At 46.7% G+C, this 23186-nt stretch overlaps 1 protein-coding gene across 1 annotated transcript; it reads left to right on the forward strand.

The window, feature by feature from the left end:
- The first annotated feature begins 1167 nt into the window (after positions 1-1167).
- On the forward strand, positions 1168-22959 carry LOC149437867 (uncharacterized). Its single transcript, XM_089660524.1, has 4 exons — positions 1168-1538; positions 5181-5307; positions 11725-11798; positions 22413-22959. The coding sequence occupies exons 1-4, from the start codon at positions 1235-1237 to the stop codon at positions 22784-22786; spliced, it is 879 nt and encodes a 292-aa protein (XP_089516650.1). The 5' UTR covers positions 1168-1234; the 3' UTR covers positions 22787-22959.
- Positions 22960-23186: the final 227 nt, after the last annotated feature.

Here is a 23186-nt window from a genome sequence, read left to right on the forward strand (position 1 = left end):
GGAGGTGAGCAAGGGGCAGGGAGGAGGGGGAGAGTTCCTGCACCTATTCTCTGAGAAAAAGAGCCCTGATTCTGGTGACAACCATTACTTCTCTCAATTTGGAGTGATTTCCTCCCACTTTCTGTTGTGGCTATGGGACAGGAAGTGAAGATAAATTTTCCCAATAGATCACAGATGGAAAAAAAACAAAAGAAAAACAGAAACAAACAAAACAAACATATAACCTTCCCTTACCGACTTGCCCTCCAGAGGATTCCCCCCCCCCCTCCTGACCAGGCCATTTTGTGTGTTATGGCACTGCGTTACTGACAATTGCGCAGTCATACAACACTGCACCCAAATTAAATGTATGTATTTTTTTCTCACAAACAGAGCTTTCTATCAGTGATATTTGATCACCTCTGCGTTTTTAATTTTTTGAGCTATAAAATGTATTCTGGTACGAAAAAGATCCCAATATGTGTAAATTAATTGGTTTACATGGAAGTTTTAGTGTAGGGGTTAACATGAGGGGCAATTAAAGGGTTAACTGTGTGCTCTGTGTTTTACTGTGTGCTGTGTCTGTGCTTTCCACTGTAAGTGCACTGCTATGCAGAGCCATACAAAGCAGTTCTCTCCCCCGTCGGTAATACTTGGTGATCACAGGGTGCTGGCGAGTAATCACCGTCCGGGACCTGGTCATTGACAGTCAAGACGCTGCTCACGCGCACCCCCTACGCGGAACTGCAAAATCACGTATATATGCGTGATTTTTCACACCCCGGCTTCCCTGTAGCAGTATTTCTGATATAGGGCGGAGGGGAAGCGGTTCCTATTCTCTGAGAAAAAAAAGGCCTGACTTTGGTGACAACCATTACTTCTTTCAATTTGGAGTGATTTCCTCCCACTTCCTGTTGTGACTATGGGACAGGAAGTGAAGAGAAATCTCCCCAATAGGACACAGATGGAACAAAACAGAAATATAATAAAACAAACAACAAATAACCCTCCCTTATGGTATCCAAAAATAAAAAATAAATACAAGTTTTTCCTATAGTTGTGTGTAAGATACAAGGGCAGGACCCGGTTCAGTTTGTGGCATGTTGTTATACCTGTGTGCAAGGAATGTAATCTGTATAAGAAACATTTCAGCACACTCCCATCACCTTTGTACGCAGCAAAAGTGGAAGCAAATTTTTATATTTAACAGAAACAGAATATCACAGAAACAAGAAACTGGGCAATCTCTCCAGCGATGAACACCATAGACAACAAACAATTCATCCTTGATTTTCATCTTCCAGAGGACCAGACATACACCAGGCTGCTCCTGCAGCTGTTTGGTTATGCCGGTCATGGCAAATCAGCTTTTGTCAACTCCTGTATGTACACCCTTGGAGAAGAAGAATTCCAGACCCGTGCCACAACTGGATCAGCTGAAACCATTATCACAACGAGGAGAAACATGTATGAACTTACTGATATCATCTCCATCGTGGACAACAGAGGATTCGGAAAAAAAGACGGAGTTGAGGAGGTGGTGGCTTTTGCACAACTAGGTAATCTATAAAATATTTTCTTTGTCAACCTATTATGCTTGGGAGGAAAGTTCATACAATGGTAATGAAATGTCTTATAAAATATTTTTATATTGAATTCAGCTGCCCCAAATCTAATGAATTTGTTGCCATTTTTCACTTTTGAATAGAAAGTTGCAAAGACTGGAAACATTTTGCCACAAACCTCTGACAATGAAGGAGGTCTTTTATGTCATATGTCAGCATTTTTGGTTGATAGTATGGTGTAAAAAAAAATACCGATGGACTATAACATAGACTATAATCCTATAGAGAAAACAGCAACAGGTGGTGTCATGGTGAGGGGGATTTACTAAAGCAAATGTTCAATTATCAATTATTAACCACCTCATTGCCGCAATATAGCCAAAAGATGACTACAGAGCGGTTCTCTGAGTCTGGGACGGTGTCTATAGACGTCCTCCTAGAACGCGCCTTGTAGGCCAAATTGCTCATCTTGCTGCCTCTTCCCTCGAGGTTTCTCTACATCAGGGGTCTCAAAACTTTCAAAACAAAGGGCCAGTTTACTTTAGGGGGTCAGACTGTGGCCAGTGGGAGTAGAAAATGCTCCGCCATCACAATGTCATAGGCTTGGTGGCATGGCTTTTTTTCTCAGAGAATAGGTGCAGGTACTCCCCCCTTCCGAGTCACCCCTTGTCTCCATCCCCTACCCACATTTGAGCACTGTCCGTTGGTCCCACCTCTCAGTATAGTCCTTTTAGAGAATGCAGAACCAAATATAATTCTGTGGTGCTGGGTAAGTTGTATGGAACGTGTTAATGATAACAAAAAACAGCAGTAGAATAGACCCCCTGCAGCCATCAAAAATAGATCACCCCCAAGAAAAAATAGACCTCCTCGCAACAAATACCCCCCCAGCAATAATAGACCCTTGCTAGAAACAATAGATCTCCCAGCAGCCAGCATCAGTAGATCCTTCCCAGCAACATAACACCCCCTCCAGCAGCAATAGTTCTCCCACAAGCCACAATAGAGCCCCCATCAACAACCATAGACCCCATGCAACAATAGATCCTCCAAGTGACAACTGATCCTCTACAAGCCAGCATCAATAGATGCTCCAACACACCCCAGTAGCCCTAGCCATAACATACATTTAGTGATGGAGGTGCTGGAACTGCATTCCCCCATATTCCCACTGAAATAAAGCCCTGCTTGGTGGGCAGTGGGAGTAAAAAATGACATAATTGGTGTCAGTGGGAGGAATAGTGCCCCATCATTACTGTCAGTGGGATGAATAGTACTCTATAATTAGTGTCAGTGGGAGGAGTAGTGCCCCATCCTTACTGTCAGTGGGAGGAATAGTGCCCCATCATTGGTGTCAGTGGGAGGAGTAGTGCCCCATCCTTACTGTCAGTGGGAGGAATAGTGCCCCATCATTGGTGTCAGTGGGAGGAATAGTGCCCCATCATTGGTGTCAGTGGGAGGAATAGTGCCCCATCATTGGTGTCAGTGGGAGGAATAGTGCCCCATCATTGGTGTCAGTGGGAGGAATAGTGCCCCATCCTTACTGTCAGTGGGATGAATAGTACTCTATAATTAGTGTCAGTGGGAGGAATAGCACCCCATGATTGGTGTCAGTGGGAGATTTAGTTCCCCATCTCTGGTGTCAGGGGGAGTTATAGTATCTTGTCTTTGGTGTCAGTTGAAGGAATAGTACCCCATGATTGATGTCAGTGGGAGAATTAATTCCCCATTTCTGATGTCAGGGGGAGTAATAGTCCCCTAAGGACCAGATAAAGGCAAGACAAAGGCCACATCTGGCCCACAGGCCGCAGATTTGTGACCCCTGCTTTAAGTTATTACCACCTTCTCCTTTCTTTCTACTTCATGTCCTTGAAAAGCAAACAAGACATTTTTTACCTTAATACATTCCCTGCATTAAAATGGTTGCAAAGGCAGAAAGTTGTTTACATTCTCTGCATTAAGGTAGAAAGTCTTCTGTGTTCAGCTGCCCTCCCCCCTCCCCAAATACTTACCTGAGCCTAATCTCAATCCCCAGAGCAGTGGCTCCCTCCTCTCTCTTCCTCCTCACTGGACATTGGCTCTTGCTACCGTTAGGCACAGCCTGTGAGGGAGGAGCAGTGGTGTTGCTGAGCTGCAATGTGTGTGTCAATGGACACACACAGCGCAGCTTGGGAGTAAGCCTGCACTAGTATCTCCATAGTAAGTGGCTTGTTAAAGGGGCACTCGGAAGGGGAACAGAGTCAGGAGGACTGGTGGGTGACCACAGAGGAGGAGGTTGGGGGCTGTTGTGTGCAGAACCATTGTAAGTATAACCTGCTTATAATTTTAAGAAAAAAAAAGATCCAATCATTTTAAAGTGATACTAAAGGTTCTTTTTTTCTGTAAAATAACAAACATGTTATACTTACCTGCTGTGAGCAGTGGGTTTTGCACAGAGCAGTCCAGATCCTCCTCTTCTTGGGTCCCCTGCCGGCACCAGGAATGCCTCCTTTCTGTTGGGTGCCCCCATAGCAAGCAGCTTGCTATGGGGGCACCCGAGTAGGCATGTTGCCAAGCTGCTGCTCTGTGTGTCCATTCACACACAGAGCTGTGGCTTGGCCTTGCCCACTCTCTCTCCTCATTAAGGAGACTCACTGACTGGCTGTGATTGACAGCAATGGGAACCAATGGCTCCCTCAGCCAATGAGGAGGAAGAGACCCGGGACAGCCGAAGCTGTTATGCACATCGATAGAGGCGATGGGACTCAGGTAAGTATTGGGGGGTTGGGGGCACTGCTGTACACAGAAGGTTTTTAATTGTCCTGCATAGAATGAATAAAGGTAAAACACCTTGAACCGTTACAACCACTTTAAGGTAGTAAATGTCCCATTATTTGACCCCCCCCTCCCCTTCCCCAAATACTTACTTGAGTCCTCACTCCATCCAGCGCTGTGCCCGTCTGTGGTGGCTCTTTTCTCTCTCCAAGAATCCACAGGACACAAAGGCAGCAGTGGGAATCATTGGTTTCTGTTGCTGTCAATCAAATGCTGTAGGAAAGGAATGGGAGGCAGGACCGAGCTGTGCTATGCGTGTCTATGGACTCAGGAGCAGATCTACAGGTGTGCCACCACAGCAAGCGGCGGCTGTCATTGCCCGTCGTCATTGACCACACATGCGGGAGTTCCGTGAGGTTCGGCATCACCGAATTTGTACAGTGAGCGGCTCACTCTACAGGGGTGGACAGGCAGGTAAGTAACGTTAGTGCAGAAGAGGCAAAGCATGAGTCTTCTGCATTACAATTCCTGCCTGTCTGACAGTTTTTATTTTTTAGTTAAAGTTCCACATTAAATAAGTGAATTTGCACTTAGAGGATGCGCTGAATCTGGCTGACTTCAGTCCTCCTATCATGGCCAAGCCAACATCTTTATTTTCTCTTTAATTTTCCATACAGATGGTAAGATATCCTGAACAAAAGAATTGTGCTTTCATTTTCTCCTCATGTACTAAGCTACTGTAAGTGAGAAAACTGACTCTGCAAAGTGGTCATGCTCTAATCTTTAGTAAATTGGCCCCGATGTGTGACGTTATGGTGGACACCAGTCATGTAGCTCCTATAACTCTGGTATCTTTTTATGTCTGTCTGTTGTCACTCGCAGGTCATTTTCTCCCCTTGGATAAAGAAGTGGTGCTGACTAAGGACTTTGATCAGATAATGTCCCAGGCGGAGGATTCTGACCCAACACCAAACTACACCGATTTTATTGCCCCCATATTTATTTACAGGTATGGATCTATAGAAAGCTTTGCATACATTGTTATGACAAAATTATAATATTTGATGTATGTTTTGTGCTGCTTTGCATGACTGTAATTAGCTATAAAGTATAACCACTTGTGGACCGTCCCATGTACTGTTACTGCGGCAGGTCAGCCGCTCTGCGCTGGGAACATACATGTATGAGATCCGGCATTTCCGGGTATGGGGAGCGCATGTGGGAGCAATGCCTCATCTATGCTGTCATTTGGTACAGCACAAGTCAGTCAGCAGGTTCCGGCCAATGATTTATGACCAGGACCTGCTGATCAGCTTAGCGAATCACAGTACAGTGTCTTTAGTACAGTGACAGTGTACAGCATTATCACTGAAAACTGTATTAGTATCACTGGTGATGTCAGTGTCAGTCAGTTCCCATCCCTGTGTCAATTAGGGGTTCATTTACTAAAGCCGGAGAGTTCAAAATCAGGATCATTTCTACATAGAAACCAATAAATTGGACAAATATATTGGTGGAATGTCTTAATCAAGAAATATTACAGAATTCAGATTGCAGTTGTAATTAATACATGCCTAATGAAATATTACACACTTTCAAGAGACGTGTTCTACAGGACACCTCTGACTCACACAATTTGAGGTGGGGGGGGGGGGTTGTGTTAGACCAGGGGTGTCACATTCATTTTCATTGCAGGTTGCATCAATACTATGATTGCCCTCAAAGGGCCAGTTGTATCTATAAGACTAGAAGTCCAGAGCACCCCCCCCCCCCCCCATCCTGTACATCAGATGTCAAAACCCTCCTCACCATCAGTAGTCAAGAGTTCCCCACCAGGGATGGATCCAGCCCGTCCGATCTGGGAGTGCAATACAAATGTCAGGAGGGCAGAAACTGTGAGGTCAGCAGGGCAGAGCACAGGGGTCAGCAGAGCTGAGGATAGATTACAGCAGAGCTGAGGGCAGGGGGTCAGCAGAATGGAGGGCAGGGGGTCACAACTGGCAGGGAGTAGGACAGGGGTCACTGCTGGCAGGGCTGAGGACAGGGGTCACACCTGGCAGGGCTGAGGACAGGGGTCACAACTGGCAGGGTGGAGGACAGGGGTCACTGGTGGCAGGGCAGAGGACAGGGGTCACTGCTGACAGGGCAGAGGACAGGAGTCACTGCTGGCAGGGCAGAGGACAGGGGTCACTGCTGGCAGGGCAGAGGACAGGGGTCACTGCTGGCAGGGCAGAGGACAGGGGTCACTCCTGGCAGGGCAGAGGACAGGGGTCACTCCTGGCAGGGCAGAGGACAGGAGTCACTGCTGGCAGAGGACGGGGTCACTGCTGGCAGGGCAGAGGACAGGGGTCACTCCTGGCAGGGCAGAGGACAGGGGTCATTGCTGGCAGAGGACAGGGGTCACTGCTGGCAAGGCAGAGGATAGGGTCACTGCTGGCAGGGCAAAGCCCCCCCCCCAGAACCCCCATAGATCTGGTCATATTCCCCACCATCCCATATACCACAGTGCACTCCCTACCTTGTGATGTGGCCAGGAAGAAGGGCAGAGCTGCTGACTGCTAAAAAGGAAGGGAAGGGGGCAGAGATGAGCCCCTCAATGGCTGCACAGAGAAGCACAGCATCTGGCGAAGGAGTTTTGTCCTCCTCTTTGTTGGCAAGTGTTTGGAACAAGGTGGGGGAGGAGACAAGAGGGGCGCTGCAGCTGCAGGAGAGGTGCAAGGCCACACGAAATGGCCAGCTGTCCTGTCTTGGATCTGTCATGTTCTTATCATATTGCATGTTAAGGATTCCAATAGAGGATTTCATCCACCACATTGCTGTTTGTGCCGCCAACCATTCTGTTCTTCCATTGTACTATTGCAGTCCCGTTGACAGGAATGGTTCCAGTAGTTGTGCTAATTATCTAACTATGGTAGAAGATGGGTCGTTTCTGACTCCGGAGCTTTTGGTGTCCCTGGGGTAGCACATTGTTGTTAAGAAACATAATGATTTCATATAGCAAAAGAATGACATTCCCATTGAGTAGGAAAGAGACAAATGAAGAATTCTAGTTTTGTCAGAGTCTGGTTATGACATGAATAGGGAAGGCACAGCAACAGTGTAGGCAGCTTGGCTTCTGTATCATGTGGCTGCTGTGATTGGCTCTCAGAACTCTTACATGATTGGGTGTCTACCTTGCTGGCTCTCTGATTGGTAACAGATTAGTCCATGTGGTGGGAGTGCTCAGAGAGCGTTTTCACGGCACACAACCAGCATGAACACGTGTGTGCGGGGGGTCAGCATTAAAGTGGTTCTAAAACCTCAAGGTTTTTTATCTTAAGAAAAAGGTAAAAAAACCTTCTACGTCACAGACTCGCCCCCTTACCCCTCCCCCCCCATGCTTACCTGAGCCTCATTGTGATCCAAAGCTGTGAATGAGAGCTGAGGCTCTCCTGGCTTTGTCTCTCCTCACTGGGCAGATTGACAGCAGTCATTGGCTTGCGCTCCTGTCAATCAACTCCATTGATAAGGAAGTGGGGGGCAGGGCCAAGTCCTGCTTGTAACGGAACTGGACCCCGGCTGCAGTAGGGTATTCCGTTTTACTCTTGCTTCCCTGTTCGAACACAGATCCACGGACACCACTGCTGATCATACAGGAAATAAGACAGGACTAGACTCTTCTTAAGACAGGAAGTGAACTGCTTTATTTTAACAAAAACACAAGATATATACACAGGGCGGGGAAATACAACCAGTAACAGGAAACACATCAGCAGGCCCACCCATCAGGGGGAAGGGCTGCTGGTAACACCCCCCACCAAACCAAGACGCATAATAGAACAAAGGGATACACCACCTAGTAGCAGACAATACAGGAACACATGCATCCCATAAATGTTTGCTGGCAAGCAAGACACAATAGAACAATGGGGCAACCATGTGGCAGTGAACAATGGACAACCCCCAACCCAACCTATACATGTCTACACAATATCCAGACAGAGTACCCTGCGCCCCTAACAGGCACAGGGTGGGCTACACATAAGAACAACAGGGGACCCCCACCCCCAAAAGTCACTCCCGTCACATATCTCCCCTTTCGGCAGGAAACTAACGCAGGAGTAAACCTCAGATAAATGGACTCCGAAGTTAGTCTGTACTTCCAGTCCCCCAATGCCAGCACCCACACAGTACCCCAAGCAAATTGTCCCACACCAAGCATTACTCACCCAGCCAACCTCTGCCTCTCCCGTAGAACATACCTGCCGCTGGGGAGAAGTATGGGCTGGTCCTTCTCCCTGAAGTCCTCTCAGCCGCTGGGGAGAATACCGAGTGGCTGGGCCGACTCCATCATGCGGTGGGGGATCTGGGCCGACTGCCCAGCATCCCTGGGGTATCCCGGTGGCAACTGTATTCTCATCCAATTTGACTTGATTGACATCCCCCAGTGTTTGCAAAGTAAGGCTGACATGCTCCTGTCCCAATGCCAGACCCTTTTCTGGGGTTGTGTCAGTGGAGACAGAAGTCCCATCCACGGACAACAGCTCAAGCTGCTGTTGTGAGGTGCCGATTGCATCCTCTTCCTGTATCTCCTGCAATGCTAATTGTTGTGGGCAGAGGTCAACCACGCCATGCCCTGATGCCAGCTGTTCTGTGGGAAGCATGCCAGCTGATTCCTCCTCAGCAGAAAAGTCAATCAAATCCCCAGTCTCTGGAACTGGTGTCTGGGGATAGGGGTTCACCATCTCCTGTCCGTGGAACTCAGAAGATGTTACCAGTGCTGGGCAGAGTTTAGTACTGTTTGGCCCTGTTGCTAGGTCTTCTGCTGGTTCCTCCTCAGCAGAGAAGTCTATCAAATCCCCAGTCTCTGGAATTTCCACTGCTGATTCTTGGGCATGCTGCTGAACATGTTTTAGTAGTTGCCTGTATGTCCTTTCCAGAAGCAGTTCTTTCATCAGCAGGTATTCCAAATCTGGTTCAAGCTCTGAGACCCCTGTGAGACCAAACATAGCCTCTCTGCCTTCTCATAACTCCTCCAGGGTAGCTTCTCCTTCATCGCCAAACACAAAATGATCTGTATGGCTCTCCCTCAGCAATCCAGGCCCACCAAAGTCACATCCCTCAGGAGAGCACTCTGTTGACACCCCTAAATATTCCTGCTCTGTGTACCATTGCAAAGCTGGATATCTGTTGTCCAATTGTATCTCCTGCTGGACCAGCCTGTCCAACTCAGTCACCCATTGCTCCTGGGGTCGCTCTCCCAGGAACGGCATCCGTAACTGCCGATGGTCCCTGGCCCGTTCCCCTGGGGTTGGATAGCACTTGCCATTGTCCATAGCAGCAGCCTGGAGGGCTCCTCTCCAAAGGACCTCCCAAATCTGCTGCCTGAGCTCCAGGTACTGATCCGTAGAAACAGTCCTGGGGTATGTTGCAAGAATGGTCTGCAGCAGCCCTGGGAACTCTGATGCCAGGTCCATATCTCCACTGGGGTGACTGACGTCTCTTTCCTGATCTTGAATCCCGGTGGTGGTTTGGACGTGTTCACTGCTTGGAAGCACAATCCCACCGCTTGCCACCAATGTAAAGGAACCAAACCCCGACTGCACTTGGGTAAATCCATTAGACTCTCACTCCCTGTCCGAACACAAATCCACAGACACCACCACTGACCATACAGGAAATAGACAGCACCAGACTCTTCTAAAGACAGGAAGTCAACTGCTTTATTTTAACACAAAACACAAGATATATACACAGGGTGGGGAAACACAACCAGGAACAGGAAACACATCAGCAGGCCCACCCATCAGGGGGAAGGCCTGCTGGTAATACCCCCCACCAAACCAAGACACATAATATAACAAAGGGAAACACCAGGTGGTAGTAGACAATACCGGAACACATGCAACCCATAATAGTTTGCTGGGAGCAAGACAATAGAACAATGGGGCAACCACCTGGCAGTGAACAATGGACAACCCCACACCCCACCTATACATGTCTACACAATATCCGGACAGATCACCCTGTGCCCCTAACAGGCACAGGGTGGGCTACACATAAGAAGAACAGGGGTCCCCCCACCCCCAAAAGGCACTCCCTTCACATCACTGTCTGTGTCACTGGATGCAGCAGCAAGGCTCAGGAGTGAGGAGTGCAGGCAAGGCACCTGAGAAGAGGAGGATCGGGGCCACTCTGTGCAATTCTATTACACAAAGCAGATAAGTGTAGACATGTCTGTTATTGAAATAAATGATTACAACGACTTTAATGCTATTTTCTTGCTGCCCTACACACTCACCGGCCATGTTATTAGAAACACCAGTTCAATTGCTTGGTAACTAATTGGTGCTAATTAGCTAATCACATGGCAGCAACTCAATGCATTTAGGCATCTAGATGTGGTGAAGATGACTTGCTGAAGTTCAAACCGAGCATCAGAATGGGGAAGAAAGGGGATTTAAGTGACTTCCCAGGTGAAATGGTTGTTGGTGCCAGATGGACTGGTCTGAGTGTTTTAAACACTTCTGATCTACTGGGATTTTCACACACAACCATCTTTAGGGTTTACAGAGAATGGTCCAAAAAAGAGAAAATATCCAGTTAGGGGAAGTTGTGTGGAGGAAAATGCCTTGCTGATGTCAGAGGTCAGAGGAGAATGGGCAGACTGGTTCCAGATGATAGAAAGGCAACAGTAACTCAATCACTTGTTACAACCGAGGTATGCAGAATACCATCTCTGTATGCACTACATGTCCAACCTTGAAGCAGATGGGCTACAGCAGCAGAAGATCACACCGGGTGCCACTCCTGTCAGTTAAGAACAGGAAACAGAGGCTACAATTCGCACAGGATCACCAACATTGGACAATAGAAGATTGGAGAAATGTTGCCTGGTTTGCTGAGTCTGGATTTCAGCTGCGACATTCAGATGGTAGGGTCAGAATTTGGCATAAACAACATGAAATCATGGATCCATCCTGCCTTGTATCCATGGTTCATGGATCTGCAGCCAACAAATCTGCAGCAAATGCGTGATACTATTATGCCTATATGGACCAAAACCTCTGAGGAATGTTTCCAACACCTTGTTGAATCCATGCCATGAAGAATGAAGGCAAAAGGGGTTCTGACCCAATACTAGCAAGGTGGACCTAATAAAGTGGCCGGTGAGAGTATATGAGTTACATTGTAGGCAAGCAGTTATAAGTTGAGTTGTCAATTTTCTTTGAATGTCATTTCATGTGGGACTGTCCTGCAGCAGTTTGTGTCCCATCCTCTACCCACAAGTCCATATTCAGAGGTCTGTCTTTCTCAGCTAGTCTTCCCAATCATTTATAGACATACAAGATGTCAGGAGGTGAATCAACTTTCCTATCTAAAAAAAAATGAAATATCTTTGAAGAAAGTTGATATATAAGGACACTAAACTTTGGTTTTCTTCTAGTGCGAGGCACAAACTTCCACAGGAGCAACTTGATGAAGTGCACAGTTTTTTCACGAACTGCAGAGATATGACAGGTAACTTCACTTCTCAGATGTTACAGCTGTGTAAAAATTGGCCAGTGGCAGGATAGTCTTGTATCCGTGAAAACAGAGGCAGCCTCAGTGAACTGTTGGCAAGTTTCCATCCACCAGTCAATGTGGACCTCTGAACACTTGATGAATACACATTTCACTGCTAAGACTACCTGAAGAACATCTTTGTTGACTTAAGGGATTCAAAAAAGAATAGAGTGAGGTGACTCTTCTATCAGCCAAGATGATTGTAAAAGAAAAAAAAATGTAATTAATAGCTCACTAACCATGACTGAAAGTATATACACAGGTCTGGTCAAGGGGGTGTTCCTCAAGGTTTTCCTAAAGAAATGTATCCCTCACACCTTCACCTCCCCTTCCATAAGTTTTTGAATCACATTGTGGTGGTACCTATAATGGAGGAAGAGGCCCAGGATGCTATGACCGTTATTCAAGGACATTCTACAAGAAGGTGTGAATTTGTTTGGAACCCATGCAAGCTCTCTGTCAGAATGGAGAGGGCACAAGCAGTTAAGGATTCCACTTGCTATGAACCAAAACAGCACATTTTCAAGTAGCAATCCAAGAAAACAAAATCCAGGGCACTCCTCACTCATGTCACTCTTCTTTATGTATATATATATAAAAAATCTATCGCTCTCTCTCTGTGTGTGTGTATATATATATATATATATATATATATATATATATATATATATATATATATATATATATATATACACACACAGTTGTGTTCAAAATAATAGCAGTCAGACATCACTAACCAGATCAATCACTGTTTTTGGTGGAAATTATATTTCTACATTACTAGCAGGTGTAGTAGAGTAATAGAAATCCAACAGACCCAACAGTCATGACATGCATGCTGCTGATTCTGTGTCATTGAATCATTGAAAGGGGCGTGTTCAAAATAATAGCAGTGTGGAGTTCTATTAGTGAGGTCATTCATTCTTTGAAAAACAGGTGGCAATTATTGCCCTTATTTAAAGAAGGAAGGCAGCAAATGTTGTACATGCTGGTTACAGTGCATTTCTCTCTGAAATTCTGAGGAAAATGGGTCGTTCCAGACATTGTTCAGACGAACAGCGTAGCTTGATTAAAAAGTTGATTGGAGAGGGGAAAACATATAAAGAAGTGCAGAAAATGATTGGCTGCTCAGCTAAAATGATCGTAAATGCTTTAAAATGGCAACCAAAACCTGAAAGACGTGGAAGACAGAGAAAAACTACCATTGGAATGGATAGAAGAATAGCCAAAATGGGGCGGACTCAGCCAACAATCAGCTCCAGGAAGATGAAAGAAGGTGTGACGTTCCCTGTGAGGACTGTTACAATTAGAAGATGCCTATGTGAAGCCAAGCTATCTGCAAGAAGTCCCCGCAAAGTCCCACTGTTGGAAAAAGACGTGCTGAAGAGGTTACAATCTGCCAAAGAGCACATTGACTGGCCTAAAGAGAAATGGCGCAACATTTTGTAGACTGATGAAAGTAAGATTGTTCTTTTTGGGTCTAGTGGGCGGAGACAGTTTGTCAGACGACCCCCAAACACTGAATTCAAGCCACAGAACACTGTGAAGACCGTGAAGCATGGTAGTGCAAGCATCATGATATGGGGATGTTTCTCATACTACGGTGTTGGGCCTATTTATCGCATACCAGGGATCATGGATCAGTCTGAATACATCAGAAGAGGTCATGCTGCCTTATGCTGAAGAGGAAATGTCCTTGAAATGGGTGTTCCAGCAAGAAAAAACCCCAAGCACCCCAAACGTGCAACATCTTGGTTCCAGACCAACAAGATGGACGTTATGGAGTGGCCCGCCCAATCCCCGGATCTTCATCCAATAGAAAACTTGTGGGGTGACATCAAAAATGCTGTTTCTGAGGCCAAACCAAGAAATAGAGAAGAACTGTGGAATGTGGTCCAATCATCCTGGGCTGGAATACCTGATCACAGGGGCCAGAAGTTGGGGGACTCCATGCAACACAGATGTACAGCAGTTCTCAGAAACAGTGCGACTACAACCAAATATTCATGAAGTCATTCAAAGGAAAGCAAAATCTTCAAACATTTCTCAGTTTATATAGTGAATGTTTGAGTTTGTAAAGAAGAATACAAACACTGCAATTTTTTTGAACCGTATAATATTCATTTTTCTTCACTTTTTTAGAGGAACAACACAAATTTTATGTATTTTTCTTCATGTTGTGATTTGGAATAGAATGTGTTGTGTACCCAATGCATTTGTGTGGATGGAAATAAAAGCTATTATTTTGAACACAACTGTGTATATATATATATATATATATATATATATATATATATACATACATACTCACTTGATGAATGCATTACTCTGATGCTGCATCTGTCCCCTGACAATTCTGCACTGAGAACTGAGCATTCAGACACCCCAGATCAATCAGTTCTCCTCTCCATTCTGAGATTGCAACCTCATAAAAACCTACCAGCTATTAAATGAACATTCCTCAAGTCAGTTTGTCCCTTTCACTCTGCAACTTGGATCTGCTTACCTCAAATTCTTAAATGGCAAGTAACTTAACCCTTTAACTTCTCCCTGTTATCTCCTTGCTGTGCTATGGTTCTTTGTGTGTATATATATATATATATATCTTAGTTACATATTTTTCCGTACATATTTTATTGCACCTGTTTGACTCTTTTAGTAATAAATCTTTCTTTCTGAAAGTATTAAACTGTTTCTAAAGCGCTTAATTGCAACTTACGAATTCCTGCCTTTTGAAGAGACGCTACTGTGTTTGTTTAATCCTCTGCCCAATTGGCCTGCGATGACCATATTGGACAGGCGACTTTTCAACCATTACAGTGTATATTTGATAAAGAGAGTTTCCCCTTTCTCTGTACAGGGGTGGTGGCAGTGTGAAGGGTTAGTTGCGTAATTAACCCAACCCAGTAACAAGCGCATTCAGGCTGTCCGTGCGTCGATTGCGTTCCATTAGCTGGACAATCATTGTGCAGGGCGCAGCTGAGTGTAGCGTTCTTATGCACGTCACATCGCGGTCTGGATCGGCCAGTCGCATGTTGGTGGTGGCGATCTGGCGTCCGTGACATATTGTTGGCAGCGTACGTGGGATAATTGCATTAAGAGCTTCAGTGCAGTGTTAAAAATTGGCTCTGCACTGAAGGTTTGTAACCTTTGTGGAAACGGTCCTTAGGAACAAGAGGTGCATATTTTATAGAGAGAGAGAGACATATAGCAACAGCTCCTTCCTTTTCCTACTTTTCTCTTCTATCTTTGCTTGCAATTATGCCTGGTGCAGCAGATTACAAGAAAATGAGCAAAGGTGATTTGATTAGTGATCTAGTGAAGTATGATATCTGAGCAGATCAGAACTCGGGGGAACTTGAACATGGAGGGGTTCCCGTTACCCACATTCCCAGTGGCTCAGAAACAGCCTCGCAGGATGGGCATACAGAGACTGACACTGGAAGATCACCGAATGGTACCGTCACACCACCGCCGGAGCGGGCCAGCACCGGAGTGCCTGTAACCAGCAGAGATTCTCCTCAGATGCCGGAAGCCCTGAAACGCCTCATGGAGATGGATCCTATGGCATACTTGCAGTTCCTTGCAGGCCAAGCAGCGGCGGACAGAGAGGAACGCCGAGCAGCGGCTGACCGAGAGACGGTGCAGAGGGAAGCTGATCGTCGGCACGAGCTAGAGATGGCGAGACTCCAGCAGCAGCAGCGACCGGGTCAGAACCTCGGGTCCCTAGATCACAGGGACGCCACTCTTTCCATGGGCGCAGCCAAGTTTCCAGTGATGGAAAAGGAGAGTGACATTGACACCTACTTACTGTCATTTGAAAAAACGTGCCATCAGTACCATGTGCCCCCAACTCAATGGGCTATGAGGAAAGGCCCTGGATGCGTTTGTTGAATTGCCAGAGGGGCAAGACGATGATTATGAAATTTTAAAAGATGCAATCATCCGGAATCCAGCCGAATGGACCTGGGGACTCTTACACGGATGTGGCAAGTTGCTTACGCACCACATTCCGACAGTGGACTAAGGGACTGAAAGCTGATCCCTATGAATCTTTGGAAGATCTCATGATACGAGATCAATTCTTGCACATTTGCCCAGCAGACGTCAGACAGTTTGTCTTGGAGAGGGAGCCAGCATCTACTACAGCTGCAGCAGACCTGGCAAATACCTTCGTCCACACGCAGGTGTCTGACCCTCGCAAGGCTCCTCCAAATGGCTGGAAAGGGGGAAAATCACTCCTAGCAACCTCTCCTACTTTGGTGAGTCAAGCTTTCCATCCACCCACACCTGCAGCGCTTGGAGCCAAACCATTCCTGCCTGACACCCACAGATGTTTCACCTGTGGGAAAGCCGGACATCTCAGGACGCAGTGTCCTGAGCAGAAGCAGATGACAACATCTGGCCAGGCGGCCAGCAACTCTTCTTCTGTGCTGTTCGTTCGCAGGAAGATGCGGGTAACCCCCGCCAATCTGCAGCCCGTTACCATGGGCAACCAGTCTATAACTGGTTTCCGGGACACAGGGGCAGAAGTCGCCTTGATCCGGCCAGAGCTGATTGAGCCACGGGACCTCATCGCAGGAAAGTTCCTTACCCTCACAGGAGTTGGGGGGACCCGTTCACGCATACCCTGTGCAAAGGTATTCCTAGACTGGGGTGCGGGGAGGGGGATGGGGGCGGTGGGGGTCATGGAGGAAATTCCCACACCTGTTTTGTTGGGTGCTGACCTGGGCACTCTTGTTTCTTATTATGCCCCTGCCGAGAAGACCCGGAAGGACCCCTGGAACTCTCTGGACAAGCCAAGGTACTGTGTGCAGATGTTGGGGTAATGTCTGGGCCACCTGTGGATGGACAGAGGGAGGGGGCTGAGAGTGGAGTGGGGCTACAGGATTCTCCATTAGCTGGAGAACGAGAAGAAATCCCCTTGCCTGGGGAGGTATAGAACTCAGGTGTCATTGATATTATGAACGTGACTGTTGATAATGATTGTAATGACAATGGGGGTGATATTAACAATGTCAGTGACATTGATAGTAAGGTCAGTAATGTCATTGATAATGTCAGTATTGTTGATGGTATGGTAGGTAATGCTAACAATGAATATGATATTCATGATGAGACAATGTATTTTCACTGTTGGGGGTCAACCACAGTGCTGTGACGGGGGCAGAGGTACAATCTCTGGGGGCTGAGCAAGGGGATGGTCTGGATAGGCCTGTTCCTTGCCCGGGCCCAAAAGATTGTGCCTTGATAAGTGCCCAGCCGTTGGCCTTGCATAGGACTAGGCAGCCGGCTGGGACTTGTAGTTCCACGCCTCCAGCAGCACTGAAAAGGGATTCCCAAAGGAGCTTCAGAGGTCAGCTAGCTGTGAGTTGCCCTGCTAAGAAGGGTACACAACAGCCGGCTGGGACTTGTAGTTCCACACTTCACGCAGCCCTGAAAAGCGATTCACAAAGGAGCTTCAGAGGTAAGCTAGCTGTGCCTTGTAGTCCCAGGAGTAAGGCAGCTCTGGAAAGCCATTCATATGGGGATTTCAACCAGGGGCTAGGTGTGAACCCCCCTGCTGGGTAAGAGTCAACAAAAGTCTGACAAGAAGAATGGCCTATCCCCAGGGGGCTGAAAGCCTGTCAGTTGATCTGACTTGTCAAGGTGTGTCAACAGGCAGACAAACAGATGTCATAGGCAGGGACAGCACGCTTGGATTGGGGGTGCAAGGGGCCTTATTAGGGTGGCTGCTTGGATTACCAAGAGAGGGCTGCAGTCCTCAGATCCAATCACCCCTCCCTGTCCCTCAGGTTCCGAAGCTGCTGGCAATGCCTCTGATAGATGGTGTCCGGATCCAGGAGGTGCAGGCTGACAGGGGCACAGAGACCAAGGGAATGGCACAGTCAGGAATCCAGGGGTCAGCTAGAGTCTGGGCATCCCCGGTAGTTTCGGTCCTCAAGCAGAATACGATGACCAGGCTTTCTGAGGGCCATGGAGAACTGAACGCCAGCCCTGTGGTTGTGACCTACCCCATGCCCAGGAGCCATGAGGACATGAAGCATTCGGAGCAGACTGAGGCAGTTGTGGCCTGGTCGGCTCCCCAGGCCAAAAAGCAGGTTACGTCAGTCGTGGGTGCAGCTGGCTACGGTAAGACGCCTGGATGCGACGATCATGGCTCAACTAGACCTGTGACTGACCTAGCATACAGGAAACTGGAGGAACTGGTGTCCTAGATGCTAGCAGGTAACGAGGACTGTCCATCTTGGACGAAGGTACCTGTGGACACCACTGGGAGGCGAGGTCCAGAATTCGCCTGTCCGGTTCCGGTGCACAAGGACGCTACTACCTACAGGCCAGATATAGTCCTAGGCCTGAGGAAGAAGATAGGAGAGAGAAATCTCCTTCTCTACCTCGACAAGAAGCTACATATTACCATGTTAGCAAATGACACCCCTGAGCCGAAGTGTTTTGTGAACAGGTGGGCACCCCGGCAGATGCCACGGTATTCGGATAGCCACAGCCGACTGGTACCCACCCGTGATCACTCACTTGGTCGGCCCAGCAGTGTTGCTGGGGAGAACGGCTTCCTTTTCAGATGGAATTTGGTTCTCCCGCAGTACAGCGGTACCAGGTCAACCCAAGGGGAAGAGGTCAGTTGCGTCAGGAAGGGAATTGTAGTTCCCTCCCTTGCAACTGCTTGAGGGGGAGGTGTCACAAACTTGCGCTCAGAAATGGACACAGTGCAACCATTTTGTTAGGCACATTCATTTTGATAAGAGCATACATTTCTCCCTCAATCCTTTCCCTACCCCCTCCCTTCCTGAGAGGCACAGTAACAGATGTGTGTGTGAAAAAGGTCACTGGCAGATAGAGCAGCAGGAGGCCCAGAGCTACAAAGCCCCCCTGTCACAGTATGGGAGCCTGCCAATTATTAATCCCCTTATTAATGCCTTGTATCACATGCCCTCAGTGTCCTGCTCTGTATTGTTCCAATTGTCCCCTGTGTCATTAGGCCAAATGGCCTAATTGAATTACTCTGGGCCCCCTCCCTCCCAGCCAGCTGACTGGGAGCTCTCTGCACAACTCCCAACTTGCTTTTCATCTGTGCAGACATCATCCCTGTTCCCATGATGTCCCTGTCACCAGCCTGATTCTCCCTGGGGTCTAGTGTTCCCTTCCCCCTCCCGGTTGCCAAGGCGACCGGGGAGCGTCCTGCAGCAGTTTAAGAGGTGGATGCTGGGAGCTCCGTATTCATTCCGGTGGGGAGTCAGCAAAGAATCTCAAGCTTCGGCAAGACCTTTGTGAATAGACTCTGCAAGTCTGCTCCCCGGCCTCACGGAGACCCCACAGGAGGGAAGGGACAACCAGAGAAAGCCTACCTGCGATTGCGAGAGACCCCACAGAAGGGGGAGAGACTACCACAGCCCGTCTGCCAGAGCCAGAGGCCACCCACCTGATCTGGACTCCACAGGTACCTGCGTTCTGCTTCTACCCCTGGGAGACCAGGCACCCTGTTGGATCCGTGAGTACCTGCTTCCCCACTGTGTTCCCTGAACTGTTGCGGTGGTGACTCCTTGCACCCCTCTCCTGTGTCGGACTACCCCTGTTACAGGGACACCCCCTTGGCTCTCCTAGTGGACTATAAGTGGGTGGGGCCCCCTCGTTACCATTTAGTGGCAAATCCACCCTCTCTGCCACCCCCGTATTGAAGGACTGCCGTCTGTTTGTCTCAATAAAGCTTTGTGCGTCTGCCATCCACTCTGTGTGTTCTGTCCTGCCTTTCCTCCATCACACCCCCCATTGAGGCAGAGCCTGGTTGTCCACACACATGTGTAAACCCCCACCTCCTAACAGAGATAAGGTAGTTTCTCCCAGGAGTTGAAAGATTGCAACCGCCCGACATCCCTCCCTAAACAGAGTATTGGTCAGTTACTCAGAGCCACCCCCCTGCTGGGGAACTTTAAAACACAGGCTAGTAGGCCTAGAAAGGAAGTTGAAGACTATCTCCTATCTTTCCATCGTAACAGTGGGAGATCAAAGACCCTTTCGCTCTGCAACTTGGATCTGCTTACCTCAAAGGCTTAAATGGCAAGTAACTTAACCCTTTAACTTCTCCCTGTTATCTCCTTGCTGTGCTATGGTTCTTTGTGTGTGTATATATATATATATATATCTATCTATCTTAGTTACATCTTTTTCCGTAAATATTTTATTGCACCTGTTTGACTCTTTTAGTAATAAATCTTTCTTTCTGAAAGTGTTAAACTGTTTCTAAAGCGCTTAATTGCAACTTACGAATTCCTGCCTTTTGAAGAGACGCTACTGTGTTTGTTTAATCCTCTGCCCAATTGGCCTGCGATGACCATATTGGACAGGCGACTTTTCAACCATTACAGTGTATATTTGATAAAGAGAGTTTCCCCTTTCTCTGTACAAAAAGGGGTGGTGGCAATGTGAAGGGTTAGTTGCGTAATTAACCCGACCCAATAACAAGCGCATTCAGGCTACCGGTGCGTCAATTGTGTTCCATTAGCTGGATAATCGTTGTGTAGGGCGCAGCTGAGTGTGGCGTCGTTACACACGTCACATTGCGGTCTGGATCGGCCAGTCCTTCGGTAACGAATTTGGTGAGAAGGTCTGGGGTCTGACCCCACGAATGTGACATATTGGTGGTCGCAGTCGTGAGATTGTCGCATGTTGGTGGCGGCAATCTGGCATCCGTGACAGCGGGTACCTGTCAAATTCAGGTACCCGCTCCCCAAAGGTGTTCAGTCTCTGGTCATCTCCTGTAGTATATACACAGTCTCTGGTCATCTCCTGTACTATGTCCACAGTCTCTGGTCATCTCCTGTAGTACATCCACAGTCTCTGGTCATCTCCTGTAGTATATCCGCAGTCTCTGGTCATCTCCTGTAGTACATACGCAGTCTCTGGTCATCTCCTATAGTACATCCACAGTCTCTGGTCATCTCCTGTAGTATATCCGCAGTCTCTGGTCATCTCCTGTAGTATATCCGCAGTCTCTGGTCATCTCCTGTAGTACATACGCAGTCTCTGGTTATTTCCTGTAGTATACTCCTGTAGTATATCCGCAGTCTCTGGTTATTTCCTGCACTATCAGTCACCACAAAACCAACACCTCCTGCGCTCAAGGACTCAGATCAGAGGAGAGCCAATCAAGTGATTTGATAATGTTCAACCAACAATGATCAAAGGTTGTGCAGCTCTACCACGAAGTTCGGGAAGCTCGATAATGACTGTAGTAAAGAACAAAAGAAAAGAGTAAAAACTTTGCGCATTACCTCAGTAAATTATTCATGTATTTATTAATAAGTTATACTCACAAGAGTAGCAGTAAAAACAGCATATAGCATCCAGAATCAACACAGGGTTAAACGACACGTGCAAATGCCATACTGAAGGGAGATAAACTCTTGCTCTACTGACGTGTTTCGAAGGGAGATCCCTTCTTCCTCAGAGCTTCAAAGTCAGCAAAAGGGGACCTAAATGGTTTCCAATAGCAATCAGTTTTCAATGTTCAAAGGAACTGACAGCCTCTCTGTTAAGTGTTTACTATGTGTCTTTATCCATTGGAAGCTTTTGGCAAAACTGATCTAAACACTGAAACACTGACACACTGTGGCTAAAAGATTCCTATAGATAAAGACACATAGTAAACACTTAACAGAGAGGCTGTCAGTTCCTTTGAACATTGAAAACTGATTGCTATTGGAAACCATTTAGGTCCCCTTTTGCTGACTTTGAAGCTCTGAGGCAGAAGGGATCTCCCTTCGAAACACGTCAGTAGGAGCAAGAGGTTATCTCCCTTCTGGATGGGATGTGCACGTATCTCTTGTGAGTATCATTTATTAATAAATACATGAATAATTTACTGAGGTAATGCGCAAGGTTTGTGCTCTTTTCTTTTGTTCTTTACTAGAGTAATTTCCTGTACTATGTCTGCAGTCCATTGGTTCAGAATATTTTTTTTTCTTGTTTTCCCCCTCTAAAACGTAGGTGCGTCTTGTGGAGCGAAAAATACGGTATTACATTTGTGTTCTTGTGTTCACATACATTTTCATTAATTCAGTTTTGAGATCATATACAATTGTACAGCATTTTCTCCTTCTACATATATTTTGTATAAATACACAAATGGCCAGTAATGCACCTGTCCTTGAATGCAGTAAATCTATGATCAGTGCCAGGGTTGCCATTTTTATAATTTTCATTTTTTAAAAAAAAAGAAAAAAAAGCGGCATACAGAAAAACAAAGAAAGTTCACAACTGAACCTTGATAAACAATATTTCAAAAATCTAAAGATACAATTATTCCATAGAGATGCTATTTTGAATGTGACTCAGCGCCTGTAATGTGATCTCAGGTTCTGCGCTGAATTATGAGAGTTGTCAGGAGCCATATGCAGGTTCCCATTGATATGGATGTAAAGAAGAACATTTCTTGCTGCACACTGAAAAGGAAAGGCCATTCTTAATATGACCAGAAAAATAAACTTGTTAAAGGTAGTGAACTCTTGGAAGTTTACATTTTCAACTGAACTTTCCTATTTTTTATTATGACAGGGGTTTTTCCTATTGTTGTCCTTACACACAAGAATAAGAACGACTACAAAGACTTAGAAGAAAAGTTTAGACGTGCGGGAGCAGAAATAGTGCTGGCCATTGAGAATTACACCGCCACGGACCACATGAAGACTCGGGGGCGGTGCAATGATATACAGAAAGTGATCGTGGAAGCTTTGGAAGATGTAAGATTCCGCCTGACACAGCCAAGGGATCCAATGAAAGAACGTATACAGCACAAGAAGTTCCTTCTGCAATTTGCACATGAATTCATAGTTACCGAGACAAAAGCAAAAGCTAAAAAACAGGAGTATGAGAGGCTGAAAGCTCTGGCAGATAAAAGATGGTTTAAAAGGTTTCCGTATGATGCCTAAAACACACTTTTATGGTTCTCGTGTCTGAAAACCACTCCAGAAAAAAAAAAAAGAAGAAAAGTAAGAGGTGATCAAAGTTATCAAATTGGAGCTTCCCCAATGCTGACATAAAGCTTTGCTAACTGTCTTCCAGAAACAGCTAAATACATAATAAAAGTTACTACTAGTTCCCACCAGTGCTTCTTATGTAGAGCTACCCCCGCAGGGGCTGCTTGTATCTTGCCCAGCCTTTCCCCTAGATCTTCTCCCACAGCCAAGCACACCACATTTCTTATACCAGGTGCACACAACGTTCACTTATTACTCCAATCATCAGTCTGGGGGTTCCAGCTTCTCTGTTGTCTTTATTTCATTTATGGAACTGGGAAAGGGAAGGGATATAATAGGATACTTCGAATCA

This window comes from Staurois parvus, unplaced genomic scaffold (assembly GCF_062004578.1).
Source record: "Staurois parvus isolate SC_StPar_1 unplaced genomic scaffold, SC_StPar_1.0 ptg001252l, whole genome shotgun sequence".
NCBI lineage: Eukaryota > Metazoa > Chordata > Amphibia > Anura > Ranidae > Staurois > Staurois parvus.